General features: G+C 37.7%; 1 protein-coding gene across 1 annotated transcript in view; it reads right to left on the bottom strand.

Annotated features, from left to right (window-relative positions):
* Positions 1-882: 882 nt before the first annotated feature.
* The window catches only part of LOC136864414 (transcription elongation factor SPT5), a 214,654-nt gene continuing 194,330 nt past the window's right edge, over positions 883-21,206 (bottom strand). The window contains exon 23 of the mRNA XM_067141381.2: positions 883-3,851. Coding sequence (XP_066997482.2) covers positions 3,609-3,851 — 243 coding nt within the window. The 3' untranslated portion in view covers positions 883-3,608. The remainder of the gene's footprint in view (positions 3,852-21,206) is intronic.

Here is a 21,206-nt window from a genome sequence, read left to right as displayed (position 1 = left end):
AAAGTAAACTCGTTGACTCATCCCGAGGCGGTGCAGCTCTTTTTAGACATGCCCCCAGTGGAGGGGGAGTTACATGTACCATTTTTACTGCACGTCAACCTTCCTGCCATTCGTAAATCTCTGGTAGTACGGTATCGGGAATTAAACTCATGCTCCTGAGAACGGCAGCTAATTGTGCTAACCATTACACTGGCAGACATTCTTAACTACAAAACACAGACATAGCATGATTGATGCATGCTTGCAATGCGCGGGTCGGACACGAAACTATTCACCTAATTGTGCGACGTCATCAGAGCTGCAGTAGGCCTATTCTACCGAGGCGGACATTTCTTAACTACAAAACACAGATGTACCGCATGACTTTGACGCATGTTTTCATCGCGTGGGTTGTACGGATGATACTGTTCACAAATTTGTGTAATGTCATCAGAGCTGCAGTAAGGCTTGTACCCGCTTCAAAGCAGAATCGTTGTTCTTCTCTGATGAATTACGTTGGGGGTCTTCTATGCAAGATTTATTTTTTACATTTTCTTTGTCTTGTAAAGTCATGGGGGTTCTAATACGTGAGGGGGTCTAATGCACAAGTAAATACGGTAATTAACTCCATCACTTCCTCATGATATAAGATTATTTCTCCAACATTTAACACTTTCTAGAATTGTGTGTCCTGTGCCATGTACACTGTGATCCTGGTGTGCCTGTGTAGTTGTATGTAAGTAGTTGTTAGAGTTGATTAATAAATTCTGCTACCAGTTCTTGTGTTTGTCTACCCCACCAACATGTTGCAATATTTTGACACTGATTATAAGAGTTACACTGAAGATGCCCTTAATGAGGGGATAAAGATTTTTTTAAACTTATAAATAAATTGTCACCAAATATTGATTGACAGATGAATCTTTACTTTTCTAGTATCAAATAATCAGTACAGGTAAATATAACATTTTGCTTTTTCTAGAGTTGATTTATCGTATTACACCAATAACTTTACTAAAATGAAAGTCACCTTCATTTTACATCCTTCAGCATTACATATTAGTAATTTTCAACACAAGGATATACCAAAATTATACATGTAATCTGATACTTCATATATTTTCTCTTATGTACTCCGTTACAGAGCCCATGTATCACACGTTGTTTGAGTCATCAGTCCATAGACTGGTTTGATGCAGTCGTCCATGCCACCCTATCCTGATCACACACTCTAAAGGGAGTGTGTAGAAATGTCCTTTTATACTCTTATTCAGCAGATGGCTCCAGTTAACCGAGAAGCAATCTGGTTTCTTATGAAAACCAGCAGGAAACCGGACTAGTGCACTTCCAAACATGGTTTCACAGTGAAAGCACTAGTAAAGAAAAGGTTACTAAATTCTGGAAGTACATGCTACGAGTTGTTGTGTTTGTCTACCCCGCAAACATGTTGCAATATTTTGACACTCCAATAATTTGACACTGATTATAAGAGTTATACTGAAGAAGCCCTTAATCAGGAGAAAAAGATTTTCCTTAGTCATGAATAAATTGTCACCAAATATTGACAGGTGAATCTTTACTTTTCTAGTATCAAATAATCAGTACAAGTAAATACAACATTTTGCTTTTTTTCTAGAGTTGATTTATTGTATTACACCAATAACTTTACTAAAATGAAAGTCACCTTCATTTTACATCCTTCAGATATTACATTTTATTAGTAATTTTCAACACAAGGGTATACCAAAATTATACATGTAATCTGATACTTCATATATTTTCTCTTAAGTACTCTGTTAGAGAGGCCATGTATCACACATTATATACTCTAGAAGGAGGGTGCAGAAATGTCCTTTTATACTCATATTCAGATGAAAGGCTTCCTTCTCTAACTTCGGTCAAAATACATGCCAGGATTCAGCACAAATGACCAAACCACTGATACAAAAATAAAAATAAAATAACATGTAAGAAAATAAATAATAATAATAATAATAATAATAATAATAATAATAATAATAATAATAACAATGAAAAGGAAGGAACAGAATGATATGGTAAAAAGGGTTATCAGTTTTTGCCTGCCAAGTAATACAGAAAAATAAGCTGGTGAAAGCTTTCATGGCCGATGTCAAAAGACAAGTTCTGCTCATCTTCTGGTATATTAGGCCATGTTGACATTTCAATCCTATTCAGTAGCCCTTGTCATGATGAAATGTCATGGGCTGGGGTCCTGGACTTTTAGAATTATATAGCAATGAGAAGGCTAGGGAGTGGTACCAGAATCATCTTCCCTCTTGCTTAGACTGGTGTTTCCAGGACTTTCATAACATTACCCAGTAAGGCTATTTTACTATTGTCAAGTGGAGAGCAATGGTCATCACTCTCTACTAGTCTGCAGCCCCTATTCCTTCCCATTGAAACAGGTGACATGATTCAATATCCCTTCTCAACACACACACACACACACACACACACACACACACACACACGCACGCACGCACGCACGCACGCACGCACGCACGCGCGCGCGCGGACGGTAACCAAAATTATGATTTCCTCAACAATTAATTCCATGATTGAGGAATGACTCAAGACAGTTGGAAGAAAATGACAGAAAATTGTATAAAGTACACTTCAAGCTCAGCGCAAGACTGGGTAGTGAAAACAGCAACATAGTTTACCAAGCTGCTTTTCTCTCGCACAAGTTGCAACAGAAGTGTACCTCATCTTGATACAAGAAAAAAATTCCAGTGTCTTGAACCAACAAAAACAATACCAGCCTTGGATATTAGGACTATCATCCATCTCTCTGACCAACAACTGAGAATAAATGCTCAGTTCTCATGAAAGGCAAACTTTATCGCTACTACCACAAAGGTCCCTATTGAAGATATCCCTAACGCTGAAGCTGCCATTCATCCACTTCCTATGGTTGAGGCTCCAGAGGTGCACAATGACACTACAAACTTCTGTTCTGCCTAAAAGTAATATGTTTGTGAGAGAAGGAAAGGTAACTGCATCAGAACAGTGGACAATGGAAATGTGACTTTAATCATGATCAGTGGTGATTAAAACAATAAAATTGGCTAACTACTGGACTCTAACAATTACAGGAAAATGAAATGAGACCACAGGGGAAGGCATGGCCCTATAACTCACTCAAATGAAGGCACTCCCTGGCTGCATTGGAACACACTGTGCAAGTCTTGGAAACACTGATCTGAGGGAGAGGCAAGTCGATGCTGGTGCCACCCAATCCATGTAATTTCGTACTGACAAGGGATATGCTACTGAAGAGTAGTTGAAATGTCAACATATTAAAAGACAATGAATAGTAGCTGAATCATCAATGTATTTATGACAACATAGCCTAATATCCCAGAGGACAAGCAAATTCTGACAGAAAAAATAAAGTTTCCAAATTTTCTAGTTCAAGAAATAAAATTTAATTCGAAGTTTAACTTATTGCTTCTTAAAAGTTACATATTTCAAAGAAAAAGTTTGGAATGATTTTAAAGAAAGAAAGAAAGAAAGAAAGAAAAAAGAAAGAAAGAAAGAAGTTGCCTAAATATTTTGACTAGGCAATTAAGGTCAGAACAGTAAACTGGGGTAAGAATCTAAGCATGCTACTTCCCAAGGGGTGTCATCCGGCAAAGGTATCGGAGTTGTAACATTTTCACATCATCTGGCCCAAATTTTACTACTCCATCCTGGTTGTCAATGGACAGAAGCTTTCCTACAGCTTCTCGATCTTCACCCATGATCACTTTCACTTGATCGCCATGATGTGGTACAATGGGTTCCAGATGCTCAGACATGACTGTTACCACACGGTCCTCTTTAACCAAGTACACAGAACATGTGCCACCCTGAAACAGAAATTAAGGCGTCTGAGACAAATTCAAACAAGTGTATTAAATACATTTGCTCCTCAGATGAGCTCGAGTAACAAAAAAAGTACAGTAGAAGAATGGATAGAACACAGCAGAAAGTTCTAACATTACAGCTCTCTTCAGCCATTGTTTACGACCACATACTTCCAGTGGGTTGATAGATATTATGGACAAGTTGATGAGAAAAAAGTCCCAAATCATAAATTAAATTTCATTCATCATGAACAAAATGGTGCAGACATTTTCAATCAGCCTTCTGTAACTCCTCCAAACTAATGAATCTCTATGTGACAACAGCAGATGAAAAACAGCACAATTAGAAAGAATGTGTAAGAGATGCACATTGCAAACATTACAAAAATAAATGTATCAATGGAAAACTTCAAAAAAATTATAAAACAGCGGCATATCCTAACCCTAATAATAAGGTGTGCTGTTAGTGGTCTTGCAGGAAATGTAGGTTTTCAGTCATTTTACTCTAAATCGATTGTTAATTAATTCACGTAATAAGTTCACATTTCTTTTAGGAATATTCAGTATGACAAGAGAAAAGCTAAAATATAATACTGTATTATTAAACAGGTGCCATACATTACAGCAGTTATTTATATTAAAATACTACATTTTCTTTTACAATCTGCTTTATATCGCAACGACAGAGATTGGTCTTACGGCAACATCAGAATAGGAAACAGCTAGTTTATCCAAGAAGCAAACAGCATCAATTAATCTTCTTAATACCTCCCAGTTCTATACTTCTCATTGTGTTTATTTACAATAGTTCTGTGGAGGGAATCAACAAGAATGTAGATTCTCTCTTTTCCAAAACGTTTGCACACGCAGGCAAGGAACGCCTAGGTTTGCTATTATAGAAGTTTTTCTGCTATTAGATAATATGTGTCGATATGGTTATGCATTTATCATACTCCGAATTCTGACCAAAACGCATATAAACACACCGCCAAAATATTAAAATCACCACAGTTTGCATGATAGTGCTCCTGACCGGTTAAACAAAGCAGGAAAAGATTGTGCCTTATTGCTACAACTTTATGTGCAGGACTGTAGCCGCACACAAGACAGCGGTATTTCTCGGCATGCTCACCACTCCCAATATAAACAACATTGAAGTTGAGTGCAGGTTCCAGCCAGCACACACGAACTCTGCACGGTACCCAACTCCTAACCCTGCTGTGAACAAAGAGAGTTTATTCTCAGCTCTCTATGTAGTTATACGTTATTAACTGCGTGAAATAAATCACAGTGTATACAGTAATCCACTGTGTCAAGGATCAATTTGTAGTTAAACAATGCACCTTATACTTCATTTGAAAGCATGTGGGGAAAGCGTGCACCGCACGCACTGCACCATAAGGCAGTACGCGCATGATATAAAACCTGTAAGATCACAACATCAGGAATATTAGAATAAGTCATACATTGGTGGGTTGAGTGGCTCAGATGGTTGAGGCGCTGGCCTTCTGACCCCAACTCGGCAAGTTCGATCCTCAGTCTGGTGGTATTTTAAGGTGCTGAAATATGCCAGCTTCGTGTCGGTAGATTTACTGGCACATAAAAGAACTCCTGCGGGAGAAAATTCTCGCACCTCGGCATTTCCGAAGACTGTAAAAGTATTAGTGGGACGTAAAGCAAAATAACATTGAAGTCATACATGTACCTTTTGAAACAATGGAAGAATGGACTTAAGAAAGAAGGAATTTAAATATTAAATTTCAGAAGAAAAACATGAGGGAGATTTTTTCCCCCATCCTACATGGCCAGACACACTTTCCCTGCTGAGATTTCTGATTTATTGTAGAACAGATTATGGTAATTTGTTCATATCTGCAACTATATATTTTGGGAATTCCTACTGGCTGTAGTAAGAGACTTCCCAAGTAAAACAAAATTGTGAGTAGTACATAAACTTATGTTTCTATAGGGGAAAAGAGAGTGTGTTAAACGAGAAAATGTGCTATTCAATACTCAATTCAAAAATACAGTATATTCAGCAGGGATATGGAACCACTTTATAGATTTTTCTTCTTTCTTTTTTTGTGAATTTTACAGCATGTATGTAAAGTCAAAGCTGGGTCTACCATTTCTAAACATGAGACTAGAGTATTGTTAGATGTGAAAAACACGAGAGAACAAATATGAGAACATTTGCAAAGAGACCACGAATTACTCAGGTGTTACACATGCCCACGAGTGAGAGAATGACTTTGGCTGCCATCATGAACGCGACAATACTTTGACAATATCCACCAATGATTCGGACCGACTTGAATTGAAGGTGGGAGTTGAATTAGTCATACCAAATCTGTGCACAAGGTATGGATATTGCGGATGCCTATCCACTTCAGGAAGCATTTTAATTTTGTGTTCTTTAGTAAGCGATTTTAGTACTTTTTCCATATCAATAACTAGATTATCATAAGACAGAATGTATGTACCATGCTCCTGATCTCCTGAAGATTGTATTTATGATCTGTAGGTGAGACTATCACATGACAAACATTCACTACCCTTCTTCTTGCTTCCGAATTTGGCCAACTATGGACCGCGTGAAACTTAATGCTTTCTGGCCAGTCTTCTTCTTTTCTCTTCCCAGAACTTCTTCATTCGTTCACTCCTTATTTTTCTCTGCTCCTCAGATATTACAATTTTGGGCCTGTTCTTCCGCTGCTCTTCATGAAATTTGTGGTCATCTACTCGAGTTCTGAACTTCTTTCTCTTGAGGATCAATTCTGGTGTAATTTTAATTTCTTCTGCGTCCTTCTTAACCTCCTCCAACCATTTCGTTGTTCTCCTCAATCCAGTTATATATTTAAATATCCTTTTAGTCAGGCGGTTGTCATTCATTCTGACGAGATGTCCGTAAAATTTCAGTCTTCGTTTTCGCATTGTGTCTGTGATCTTTTCGGAATACTTGTAGAGATCCTCATTTCTCCTTTTCCTCCACGTACCATCTGTTGTTTTCTGAGGTCCAAGAATTTTCCTCAGAATTTTTCTTTCCTTCTTCTCAATTTCTTTAAGTTCCCCTTTTTTATTTAATATAAGGCATTCTGAACCGTACAGCCCCTCTGGTTTTACAACAGCATTGTAGTGTTTAATTTTGGCTTTGTAGGATATTGCCCGTTTATTGTACCTGTTCTATGTCAGTCTGTATGCCAGTTCCAATTTTCTAGCTCTTTCCTTGTTTGCCTCCTTGTCTAGTCCATTGGGTTGGATCAGTTCTCCCAAATACTTAAATTTTTCTACTCTTCTAACCTTTCCGCACTTCACTTCCATGCTTTTCTCTCCCTGATGTCGGTACTCCATGTACTTCGTCTTTTCGTAGGAGACTTTGAGACCTGTTTTCTTCGCAATGTCATGAAGAAGCTCCAGCATCCTTTGGGCATCCTCTCTGTTTTGAGCTAAGAGAGCAAGATCATCAGCAAATGCCAGACATTTAATTTCCAAGTTTTGTCCCTTGCGCCCAAGATGAATTCCCTGTATGCCTTCTACTTTCAAAGAGTTTTCCCAGGTTCTTACGACTTTCTCCAATACAATGTTAAAAAGGATGGGTGATAATCCATCTCCTTGTCTGACTCCTGTCTTTATTTGGAATGGATCAGAGATTTCTCCAACGAATTTAATTTTTGAGATGGTGTCTGTCAGGGTTTGTTTTATTATTTCTCTCGTTTTCCTGTCAATTCCAAACTCTTCTAGGACATTAAATAATGTCTGTCTATCAATTGAGTCATTAGCTTTTTGGAAATCGACGAAGATTAGCACTGTGTTCTGGCCCCTCAATACTCTAGTCCTTAGAATACCCTTGAGGTTGAATATCTGTTCACTGTACAACTCACACACAATGAATGTCTAACTTCTGACGGGAAAGCTAAATACAACGACAAACAGGGTCACTGGTTTATTCAGAAAATGAACTTTCCTGAGCCTAAGAGCTTACTCCCTGAAGGTGCAATACCCTGTGAAGTTCAGGAATTCAAGGCCTTTTCTCATTATTGCGCAGCTTTCCCCAGTCTACCTCCTGTGGCAAGGCAATGGCTTTGATGCATTGGGAACCACATTCCATACATAAGGGAAGTCTAAGAATATTTCAAGGCTGGGAAAAATGATCTTCCTAATTGGTAACAGCAAACATTTGTGATACGGTAAGTGAGGTACTTTTATTTTATTTATTTATTTATTTATTTATTTATTTATTTATTTATTTATCGTGTGGCTTTTAGTGCCGGTAGTGTCAGGATATGTAAGACAGACCCTCCAACAAGGGTGGGCGGCTTCTGCCATGTGTGGGAACTGCATGCTTTTGTAGTGCATGATAGTGTTGTGTACAGTGTGTGAGTTGCAGGAATTATTGGGACAGTACAAACACCCAGCCCCCTCTCAACCGAAGGCAATGTTGCCCATTCAACCAAGGAGCTGGACATTTATCTATAAATTTCATATGATGCGAAGTGGGATTTCGAATTTATGACATGCTAAGCGAGAAAATGTCTTAATAAGGAACATGTTAATGAAGTTTCACTGTAGTAAATTATAGAATTTCCTCTAATTTAATCAGATATGAAATTTAGAAAGTGAAGACTCTGCAGTTACATCATGCAATAGGTACAATAATGTTTGGCATAACAGCTAGCCTGAGCAATATCATGCAGGAAGTGACTAATAACAGTCCCAGTTTCAGTCCTGCCGAGGAGTAGCATGCCGAGTGTAACGTCAGGAGTCGCGTACAGTCATTTCGACTGGAAATCAATAAAAACACCAAACTCTTACTTAATACCCTATTTATTGTTACAATATAAGATAATACTATTTAAACACAAACACTTTTCAACATAATAATTATAATGAGTGTCTTTTGCTGATGAAATTAAAAATACAAATTCAAGTTCTGTTTATGGAAAATACTTTTAAAATTATGTTTAATTTCATTTAATGCACATCTAGACAATGCTCCTTCTCCCTCTACTCAACAATGAATAATAAAAGTGCACTTTCCACATTATAAATAAGTCTACGCCACGAGTCGCGTATGGTTGAATAAAACGGAAACAGGTAATGTGAGGAGTCGCGTGCGAATGAAACAACCGGATAGCCAGCTTGACACTCACTGAAGGAGTGGAGAGGGATAACAGTGGTGTGATAGAAGTGTGGACGAGTCCACTGAAAGGTACTGAGGGGTAAGAAGTATAATAAACAGTGTTTATGGAAGGATTGATCAAAATAAACAGAAATGGTTGAAACGACCAGACGTGACCCCTCATGGATTAAGGAAACAGCAGTGTGTCGTAATGTCATGTGGCCTCCAGAGTGTGCCGTGGCATACCTATTGCCAACTACTGCTGTACGTACTGTAACGGTTCAAATCCCGTTACAAGGTGATATCTGTATTTTTTATTATTATTATTATTTCATATGTGACATTATTTATTATTATTATTATTATTATTATTGTTGTTGTTGTTGTTGTAATATAATTATTATTCAATTCGATTCTGCAATGCTTGTGATACAATTCCTTTAGTTTGCCAAACTAAAGGAATTGTATCACAAGTAGATCTTCAATACGGACGAAGAAAATGAAGTTTATAACCTGCTCTGCAATGCTTGTCGCTTGCGTGATTGTAGTTAACTGTATGCATATATACGTGTGTGTAGATTAACACTAAAGACATGTACAGTAAAGAGTTGCTGTATATCAGATGTGGATGTGACATTGCTACACTGTGCAATACTGCTGGAATAAATGCAGAGTCATCGCTACGTCATCGTGCTCATTTAGCGGTGTGCTCACTGCTGGGAGAGACCTACTGGGTGCCGCGGGGGATTTCACCATTGTATGTAACACTTGCCGCAAAGTGGGAGTAGATAATAGTTATTTCTGGAGGTTACGTAGGTGCGTCAACCAACGTCTATAAAAGGTGGCTGTATCTTGTAGCGTCAGTCATTATTCTACTGGAAGGAGAGGCACAGTTGGCTATTAAGTGAACGAAATGGAGTGGCCTCAGTCAGTCAACGGGAGTCATTAGTTAAACGGAAGGTGAAGAGAGAAGTGGATGGTGAACAGTGATGGAGTCACAGAAGGATACACTTGCAATGGAGTCATACCATACAGACTTACAAAGAAGTCATATGATATGGAGAAGAAGCAAGTCACATGGATACATCACCAAATTAGGCGTGACACATCTACAGTAAACACCAGATCTAAGGAATACATTGTAATTACACTCAAAGTGTTGAAGGTACAGTCAAGTGAAACAGTGAGGGATATATTTCGTATAAATTGTTAAATGTCCGGTCAAGAAGAATTCAAATTCATGCCTAGTTTCTTTCAGTTGCAATATCATAATCTCATATTCTCATTGTTTTATCGCAACAAGACTTACTATTTTTTCTATACAATTTCAATATATTTTGTTCTATCAAATTAAATCTTTCGTTTCATTTATAAAGTAAAATTTCTTAACCTCAAATTTAATGGGGAAACTGAATGCCAATCTCCTTTTCCTAGAACTTATATGGTATGTTGTCAAAAGTAAGCTTATTACCCCACACCCTAGAGATAGTCAAGATTCTCATTCTATTATTGCTGCACTGAGTGGTAGCTGGCGCCCATCAAATAACATATGTGTAAGTAAGCAGGTAAGAAGTAAGTATGAGTACAAGGTTCGACGATTGTGTATTTTATTTAATGACTATTAATTTTCATATTTCCATTTTAAATGCAGATATTTCATGATTTTTCAATATAAATGCAGGTTTATATGTTTGTAAATTCAGTAAAGGAGTTAGGAACTTCTCAGTACCCTTCACATCAATATCAGATCTTGTTTGGAGCCATTTTTGATAGCTGCTGTTATAAGTTTACAAGTTGTCTGATTTCAATATTCCACCAAGAAGTCAGCTTTATGCACAACTGTTCTAATGAAAATTATTCTATAGGGTTTGATGATGATAACTGTCAGAGAAATGCCAGAAGTGCAAGCTGGTTTCTGCAAACAATGTGGCTCAAGAGACCATATAGCTAACCTTTGATGGATAATGGAGAAAGCCTAAGAATATCACAAATATATCCAGGTTATATGCTTAATTGATTACAGGGCTTTTATGTTATCAAATATAACAAGGTACAGTGCCTGTCTGAAAGAAATAACACCCAAACATCTGTTCAAACTCATCAGATTACTTTACACAATCAAGAAGCAATTGTTCAAACACTATATGGCTATGGAGACACAACTGGTTCAATACCTGGAAACAGACTCGTCAAGGTTGTATTCCATCACCTTCAATTTGCAATATATATGCAGAAGCTGTCAAGAGAAAGGTTGGTCTAAACAAGTCTAAGTGTGAAAATTGGTGGAAGAAATATCAACCACCTCACATATATCACCTTTCGGGGGGAAAGCAAGGAGAACATTGAATATTTGACCAGGACTGTAAAGGACAAAAGTGAGAAGGGTGGGCAGTAGTTAAATTTCAAAAAAGACTAAGATCATGACAGCAGAAAACATAGTGTTTAATATTAAAATTAACACATTAATAATAATAATAATAATAATAATAATAATAGTATTGGTTTTATGTCCTACTAACTACTTTTATGTTTTTCGCAGGTGCCAAAGTACTGGAATTTTTTTAAACAGTAGCTCTTTTACATGCCAATATATCTACCGGCACAAGGCTGACGTATTTGAGCACCTTCAAATACCTACCAGACTGAGCTGGGATCAAACCCTCAAACTTGGCTAAGAAGGCCAGTGCTCTATTGTCTGAGCTACTCAGCACAGCAAAGTTAAGCTAAAATTAAGAATGAAGAAACCGAGGTGATTAAGGATTTTATCATCCTTGGATCTAAAATTAATCACTAAAATTAATCTGTACTTCTGAAGTCAAATAATGCCTGGTACCTGGAAGGAACATCATGATAAGCTTGATAAGTATCTGGAAAAGGATGGGCATCAGTGAGAGAACCAAAAAAGATTGGTCAGTGCCATAGTTTTTCCCATGGCCACTTAAAGCTATGAAACATGGACCATGAAGAAGCTGACAGGATGTGGAATGATGTATTTGAGCTTTGGTATGAGACTGCTGATAATACCATAGAAAGCCAGAAATAGTAATAAGAAAACCTTTGACCAGATCAAGTAAAAATTCTCCTTAATGAAGAATACAAGACAAAAGGTGATGATGATGATGACGCTTGTTTAAAGGGGCCCAACATCTAGGTCATAGGCCCGTAATGGTACGAAATGTAATGACAATTTAGAAGTCCAAAATCATCCATTGACCAGAATTCAAAACGTGATGACGAAGAATGAATGGATGAATATGAATGTAAAACAATCAGTAGATCCGATCCGCAATGCCCCACATTCCCAGAAACTAGCATAAATCAATAGTATTACTGGCCAAGGGACTGCTTCTAAAGCACAATCCTGAAACGATGATGCTTGTTGTCTAAAGGTGTCAAAAATCCAGATCATCGGTCCCTCATAATGGTACTTACTGCTAGTAAAGTAGGACCACAGCATTTGTCATGTTGCAGTGCTAATCAAAAGTAGTGTAGACTCGCGGTATTCCACACATTATGGTACTACTCAAGGGTAATGTAATACGCACATGTAACGCAGACCTATGGTGTTTCTCACATTGTGCCACCACTTACAGGCAACACAAACCTATGGTGTTCCTCACATAGGTGTACTAATCATAGGCAACACAGACCTGCGGTATCGCTCATATATTGTTAGTAATCACAGGCTACGCCCAGACCCGTTACGGTCAACAACTAGGAAGATCAGCTTCAGCAGCTAATTGAAGGTTATGAAGCGGCGAAAGACATATTCAACGCCGAAGAAACCAGACTTTTCTATAACCTTCAACTCAGCAAGACCCTAATCTTCAAAGGTGACCCATGTCATAGTGGTATAAAATCCAAGTATAGGACTACAGTTCTTCTGGCCACTAATGTTGATGGAAGTGAAAACCTCCCTTCACTTGTTACTGGAAAATTTAAGAAACCTCAATGGTTCAAAAACATAAGAAAGCTACCAATGAAGTAATGAGTCAAATCTCAAGCCTCGATGATGTCAGAAATTCTCAAGGAGTATCTCGTTCAGCTGGATCAGCAAACAAGCTCCAAAATACCGAAAGATTTTTCTGTTTATTGACCAATGCTTGACTCATCCCAAGAACACTAATTCTCAGAGAAATGTGAAGGTTGTGTTTCCCCCCCCCCACAAACAGAATAAGTCAACGATGACCACTGGATCTGTGGATAATTCATGCTTTCAAATACGACTATAGCAGGCAGCTGATCAGAAGGGCTGTGAACTTTGATACCAGCTAACAATGGACAGGAAGAGTCCCCGATATATGGAGGGGTATTACATAAAATTAGCTTCATGGTCCATATCGCACTTCAATAGATTCACAACTAAGTATTTATTTATTTTCCGCCTAGTCGATACAATGATTGCCTAAGGCAATTTAATGGTTAAAAGTGGTACATGTCTTGTATATTATCAACATCTTCAGCCACATAACACTGTTTAGATGAAAAAATACATAAATTGACAAAGTAATGCTTTAGAGGAAGTGTTCTTAAAATTAACATATGATTGACAACATTAAAACAAACAAAAATCTCAAGAGAAAATATATAAATTATTTCTACAATTGAAAGCAGTCGTCAAGGAAACACTTGTACAATATTCCATAAAGGATATGTCCTAATGAATATTCTTTATTGATAAATTGACCTTTTTTCTTGAATTATTAAGAAAAGATCTTTATTTATAAATTGACCTTTTTTCATGAATTATTAATAAAAGAATATTCATTAGGACATATTCTCTGTGGAATATTATACAAGTGTTTCCTTGACGACTGTTTTCAATCGCACATTTATAAATCATCCTTTCGTACCCTTCAGTTCTATTTCCAACTCTTGCATTGAAATTGCCCATTAGCACTATCCTATCCTTGCTGTTAACCCTGACTATGATGTCGCTCAATGCTTCATAAAACTTGTCTTCATCCTCATCTGCATCCTCACATGGTGAATACACCGAGACAATTCTCGTCCTAATTCCTCCAACTGCCAAATCTACCTACATCATTAGGTGATTTACGTGCCTAACAGAAACTATGTTGCATGCAATAGTATTCCTGATGAACAACCCTACCCCACACTCTGCCCTTCCCTTTTTAACACCCATCAAGTACACTTTATAATCTCCTATCTCTTCTTCGTTATCTCCCCTTACCTGAATAGCATTTACTCCTAGCACATTCAGATTCATCATATTTGCTGACTCAGCCAGTTCTACTTTCTTTCTTTCATAAGCCCCATTAACAATGATGACTCCCCATCGAATTCCATTTCGTTCACCAAGTTGTTTCCAAGGAGTCCCTCGCCTGTCAATTGGAAGTGGGACTCCGTTACTCCCATAGGTCAGAGGCTTGCTTAAAATGTTCTGAGCTTGGTAAATTCGTAAAGCAGGATGCTACCCTACTTACACATAGTCCAAGCAAGGATCTCTCCTCTAATGGGTTAGGAACCACGCTGGATTGTATAGTCCTAGCCGGCTGAGCACAAGGAGGGCCATGATTCAGAATATGTCAGAGATGCTCACTCCCATTCTGTAGCAACTGGTATCCGAACTCTCAGGACCACTCACTAAGTCACTCAGCCGTTGCTCATGGTTCATGAACTAGGACGTGACTACAGTAACCCACACCATGAACCAATAATACGAAGAACTAAGTTGAAAATACAGCAATGAAGAAATTAATAAATATGGCAACGAAGAAATTAAAAAAGAAAGCTAAGCACAAGGAACTCACGCCAATGCCAAGCATAGTCTCAAATTGACAGTAGCTATTACTGTGACACAGCTGTGTGGCGAGATATATCTGGCGACGTGACATCACCAAGCCATAGTAAAAATACTAATCTTGGCTCTTTTTAGAAAACTGCTTCACTAAGGAACATGCGGATACCAGTATCGTAATCCAAACTAACAAATAAAAAAATTTTAATTTTTAGTTCTGTTCTCCTATAATGGGTGAAGAACATCTCACCATCACCTTTTCCTCCTTCATTAACTCCTCTTATTCGGATATTGCAAATTTCTCACAAGTACATACGTATTTGCTGATTCAGCTAGTTTAACCAGCTCTCTTTCATAAAACCCACTGACACTGATAGCATTCCACAAAATTCACTTTCACTCACTAAGATGTTTCTAAGAAGTCTCATCTGTCAAACAGCAGAGGACTCCTTCACTCCACATAGGTACAATGCTTAAGAGTGTATGGTCAATTTCTGTGAAGCACAGTGCTGATCTTACACACATTAAGTCGCAGTGAACATTTCTTTACTCTAGCAGTTTAGGGATCACTGGTGGATTGGGTAGTTCTAGCCGCTGAACACAAGGAGGGCCAAAACTTAGAATATGTCCAAGCTGTTGTCTATTACAAACTAGGATATGACTACATAAATATATACAGTAAAACCCCTACTTAACGTTTTTACAAGGACTTGAATTTTTTAAAATTTTATCTTACATGGGGGTTTATCATGAATCGAGGTTTCAGTAGAAAGCGTGCCTTTTCCAGAAATCTTTGCCTGTATCAACATAAATATCACCACTTCACATCATTTACACAATGACAGCAATAAAACAAAGCGATATCTACCCTACACACTACACTGTAGTTACAACTTTGTACCATTTGTGCTAAAGATTACTTGTGTTAAACTGCCCCTGCTATCTAAGCAAAAAACATGTACTGCACCATAACTAGTTTTGGTTCAGATTGTTCTTCAAAAATAAATAAATAAACACTTGGATACAGCCTTACAAATTTGTTCCTTTGCACTATAATCAGAGTAACACACCTACACTATTTACAGATCCCAACTGAAAAACTGCTGAAGGCTATGGATGATCCTCAGTACATACACAGGGAAATGTGGTTCCTAGATTATGGATCATCTCATACACACAATTTCATCATATACTGTTATGCCTTTCAGCATTCAGTCTGCAAGGCTCTGTGAATTAACTAAGTGCTTCCATAATCCTATATTTGTAACCAGCTCCATAGCCTCTTTTAATTCCACACCTGTTAAAACTGATTGCTTGGGTCTCCCTCTACATTTCTTAGTTGGTTAAGAAATTGTATTTAATGTTATTTAAGAAAACGTTTGCTATTATTCCTGATATTGGTGTCCCCAGGGTTAACCCTTCCTTTTGAAAATAGATTTTGTCAGTGAATGCAAGAACTGTTTCGGTTTAAGGCTGTTCCTGTAAGGTAATACTGTATATGATTTTCCGTAAAGTCGGAAAAGATACCACACAAAAAAAAAAAAAAAAAAATTGAAACAGTATGAAACAGCAATCAGTTTGTTTAAAACTTTTTGCGGATGTTTTCCATACAGCAACTTACTCATTAGTATTTTATTTTCTAATTCCAACAGTTTGTGAACACGAATGTTCGGTTTCATTCTTAAAAATTAATGTTATTCCCATTAACTACTTTTACGGGTTTTCGGGGACGCCGAGATGCCGGAATTTAGCCCCGCAGGAGTTCTTTTACATGCCAGTAAATCTACTGACACAAGGCTGACGTTTTTGAGCACCTTCAAATGCCACTCGACTGAGCCAAGATCCAACCTGCCAAGTTGCGTACAAAAGGCCACCGTCTCAACCGTCTGAGCCACTCACATTCTTAAAAGTTAATAGCATCACTTCAAAGGCTTCTGTGGCAAACATTTCCATTTTCTTACTTCAAACAGCATCACCTAACCTAGGTTTACCACGCACGTATTATGAAAACATATTTCAAGCCCCCTGTAGAGAAATTATAACCTTATAATTATAAATTTACATGGGAACGGCCTTTCTGAAATTTAACCAGACAGGAGAGTATATGAGGAGCGGAAATTTCAAATGGTCTAAGTGCCATTTATTGGAAAAGATGTTTTTGATGATGATGATGATGATGATGATGATGATGATGATGATGTTTGTTGTTTAAAGTGGCCTAACATCTAAGGTCATCGGCCCTGAAAAATTGTTTTTACGCACCATGTGGTTCCAAGTGCCAACGCCAATAACCTGTGTAGGTTCCATGTGCCGTTCATTGCTACAATAGTTTCTATATATGTGAACAGGTGGCAGCATGTTCTAACTCCATACTTGTTGGCCTTGGTTGAGTCTAAGTGCCATGCAGACGTAGTCAGTAAGAGTTATATCTTGACTTTGTTAACAGTACATTGCAGCTGTGCGAGGTGCTTCTAAATACTGTGTATTATAATGAGTGAACCTACTCTAAAAAGACTAAAGAAAGGCGAAGGTTCTTTCCAAAAAGAACAACATCTGTTACGTGCACAAGGGAAGGCATACACAACCAGGAAAGGGAAGCACATGCCTCCCTCATCACTACCCAGTCCAAAGGCACGTTTACAAGCGGCCATACTGTAAATTCACCACTATTTTGAGGTATAGTGCAAACGGGATCATAAGTAGATAAACATGAAATTAAAAACGTAGCATTATATGTTTTAATACAGTATTTTTTTTATTTTATGTTGTACTTAATCTGCAAATGTTGATTCAAATGCAGTTCTCTATCTCCTGATTGGAAACTCAAGCTCTTAGATTATTACCGGTTGCAAGATGAAAATACTCAGGGTACGTATTTGCTCGGACTCATTCACGTTGCTCCAGTACAGCAGTGCCGTCATGGGAGTTATAAGGATCCAGCTGACAGTCACAGACAAACTACCGTCCATTATACTGTCCCAAGTGAAACATGTGAAGGGATTCAGGTTTGTAAAGCAACATTCCAAAATATTTTTTCTGTTGGTCACAAAATGTTGCAGATGTTGCAGAGCATTATAAAACGTAAAACGAGGCAAACGTATTGATGAAAGCAAGAAAGGGAGAACGTCTAATTTCAGAAAGTCCTCTTCACAGGACTGGGACCTTATAAAAATACACACTGACTCATTTCCCAGAGATATAAGTCAATATGGACGTGCCAAATCTAGCAAAGAGTACTTCAGCACAGATTTCAATATCAACAAGATGCATAAAGCATTCATACAAAAGTATGTGAACAGTAAAGTTACATACAAATTTTACCGACAGGTTTTTACAACAGAATTTCCAAATATTTCGTTTCATCGATCACCATTAGATACATGTCGAATGTGTGACCAGTTTCCTTGTAGTATTTCCGCAGTGAAAAATGACATTGAATCACAAAAACTTAAGACTCAACAGGACACACATCATAAAAAATATAAAACAGCAAGAGATGCTATGTCTCAGGATGTTACAATGCACGCTCCCCACATTCTGACACATCTGTAACGTCTACATATCTGCAGCAGGTATTACTGGTGCCAACTCTCACCCGTAGCAACATGTTTTACACAATACGCAACTTAATTGCTACAATCTAGGCATACATATTGCAGATTCTGATGATGGAGTTATGTGCTAATGAAATTGCATCTTGCATTTTGAAGATGATAAACAATGGTGATATTACGAGAAGAAAGCTCATAATAAGGTCAGACAACTGCACAGGGCAGAATAAAAATCGTGTCATGATTTTCCTCATGCTTTTCTTGATAAGAGCATGGTCATTTTCCTCATCAGTGGCCACAGCTATCTTAGCTGTGACTGTGATTTCGGACTGATCGAAAAGAGGGAGAGAGTTTCGAAGGCATACACTCCAGACGATTTGCATGCCATTGTATCGACTGTTCAACCTAATCCATTCAAGGTTATAGCGATGAAAGCAGGCAACTTCTATGATGTGAAACATGCTGCAGACTCAGTTATAAGTTCTGCGAAGTGCAATATATCAAAATTGAGCATTATTAAAGTACCAAAATACTTTCCTGGTAAACTTTTTAATACAAAAATATTCGAGGAAGCAGAGGACTGGAAGGAAGTAAACATTGTGAAACATGGAAAGCGCCCTTCTGATGTAAGATCCACTTATCTCCATAGTACAGTATGTCTCCCAGGAGTCTACTTCCACAAAGAAGATCTCCTTGATGCCGCCATACCTTCCTGTTCATGCAAAGTCATTTTATAAACAGTTATGCTCTGTGTAACAGATGCTGTAAGTTAGTATTCGTTTGTAGTGTTCTGTTCAGTTTATATTATAGAAAGAAAAGATATTTTTGTTCATTGTTCAAAATAATGTCTTATGGCACTTAGAACCTTCATAACAAAAAGTGAAAGGAACTTGTAACCTTCTATAACTTTTGTGTCAGTACTTACTCAATAATACAATTTGTTTTGTATAATGTACCCTAATATGAAGTATCATATATTTCCTGCAAGTTATGATGATAAAATAAAGGAAAATCAAAACTGTACTTAAATGCTAAAGTTCTCTCTCTCTCTCTACTGTAAAATTTTCTAAAAGGCACTTTGACCCTTTGAAATTTCCACTCCTCATATAACCTAACCTCTGAAATCAGTTGTGCACACCACTGTATTTGAGAAGGAGAAGTACCACATCCTTATTTATTTCAGTACCTAGTATTAAAATTAATCAATTGTTTACTTCAGTCTTTATTTCTAAGGAGTTAACAACTGCTGTCAGCGCACAATTTTATTGCAAAATCATGTTCTCCCAATGTTTGTTTACACCGGTCAGAGTTGTGGTGTATTACCGTATTTACGCGAATAATCCCCGCACCCTAACTTTAGGTAGGCTTATTTTGAAAAAAAGAAATGCCAACTTTGATGCAAAAAAAAAAACGCATCCCAATTTCATGCCTCAAATCTTTAAAAAAATGTGCGGGTATTATTCGCGTAAATACGGGTATTTAAGCGAATAATCCCCGCCACCGTATTTACGCGAATAATACCCACCACCGAATAATCACGCACCCTAAATTTAGGAAGGCTGATTTTGAAAAAAAATGCCAACATTGACGCAAATAAAACCCGCACCCCAATTTTGTGTCCCAAATTTTTAAAAAAATGTGCGGGTATTATTCGCGTAAATACGGTATTAAACGACACTGACAGCACGTTTGAAAGTCGGGCAGAACCAATAATATTGGAGATGGTCTTGAGAGAGCTCGCTCGTGCATGTAGCGAGGAATCGATATGGGAGATGATCTATCGCATTCAATATAAATGCTGGAGTAGATTGTATGAACACGGATAGCGGAAAAACAAACGCACCCAAATTTGTTCGGAATAACGGACGAATCAGTGAAAGTGCTCTCACTGTACCTGAAGGATACTGCACAGATTAATATGGGAATATCCGAAGGTCAAAACAATATTGTCATTACAAGGGAGGGAGTTCTCTTCTACTGTACTACAGCGGCTGCCTTCGGATGTGTATGCGAACCCAATATCTCATTTTAGCACTAAGCACCTGCACTCTGAATTCCTCTTCTATCTTAAATCTTCTTTAGCAAGCTTATGATGTCTTTTTAATAGGTACTTAATGTCCCATAACTAATAGAAATAAATACAGTAAAACCTCATTAAGACGTTTCTGCAGGGGACAAGGAAAAAGAATGTGTTAAGCGAGAAAACGTACTACTGAATACACAAATAGAAACTATCCAACAGATATATGGAAATATGACGGCATTTTACGTCATGTATCCGCGGGTAAAATGAAAACTACTATCTACCATTTCTAAAGATGAGAGGAGAATATTAAAAGGTGTGAAAAACACGAGAGAACACATAGGAGTACCTTTCCTGCTGTGGATTATAAAATAACAAATGTGCACTGAATGGTGTGAAAAACACCAAACAAAAATATGAAAACATTTGCACAGGGGGCCAATAAAAATATTATTGCAGATCACACTCTTTCTAAAAACAAATGTTAAAAGAAGCATTTTACTTTGGAGCAGTGGATTATTGAACATTATTTTCCGGTTACTCTCTTAGACAATGAATTGGAGGTTACACTCGACCATGTGCGACTGCGATTTTGGCCGCCATTCTGAAATCGACAAAACTTTGATTCGACCAACTCAAATGATCGAGTCGAAATTCAAAGGTGCGAGTTTCGACATTCACGCTACCTCTGCACACTTAAAGATGCGGGTGCCAGTCCACTTTCTGATAAAATTTAATTATTTCCTCATTAGTAAGGAATTTTACGACATTTTCCAAATCCACAAATAGGCTGTCACAAGACAAATATGCACCCCGCTAGTCACCTTTACACGATTTATGTTCCTAATCCAGGTGCAGACTATCAGGTGACAAATATTTGCTACTCTTCACTGTACTACTCAAC

Source organism: Anabrus simplex, chromosome 2, assembly GCF_040414725.1.
Source record: "Anabrus simplex isolate iqAnaSimp1 chromosome 2, ASM4041472v1, whole genome shotgun sequence".
NCBI lineage: Eukaryota > Metazoa > Arthropoda > Insecta > Orthoptera > Tettigoniidae > Anabrus > Anabrus simplex.
This window is presented reverse-complemented; position numbering and strand designations above follow the sequence as displayed.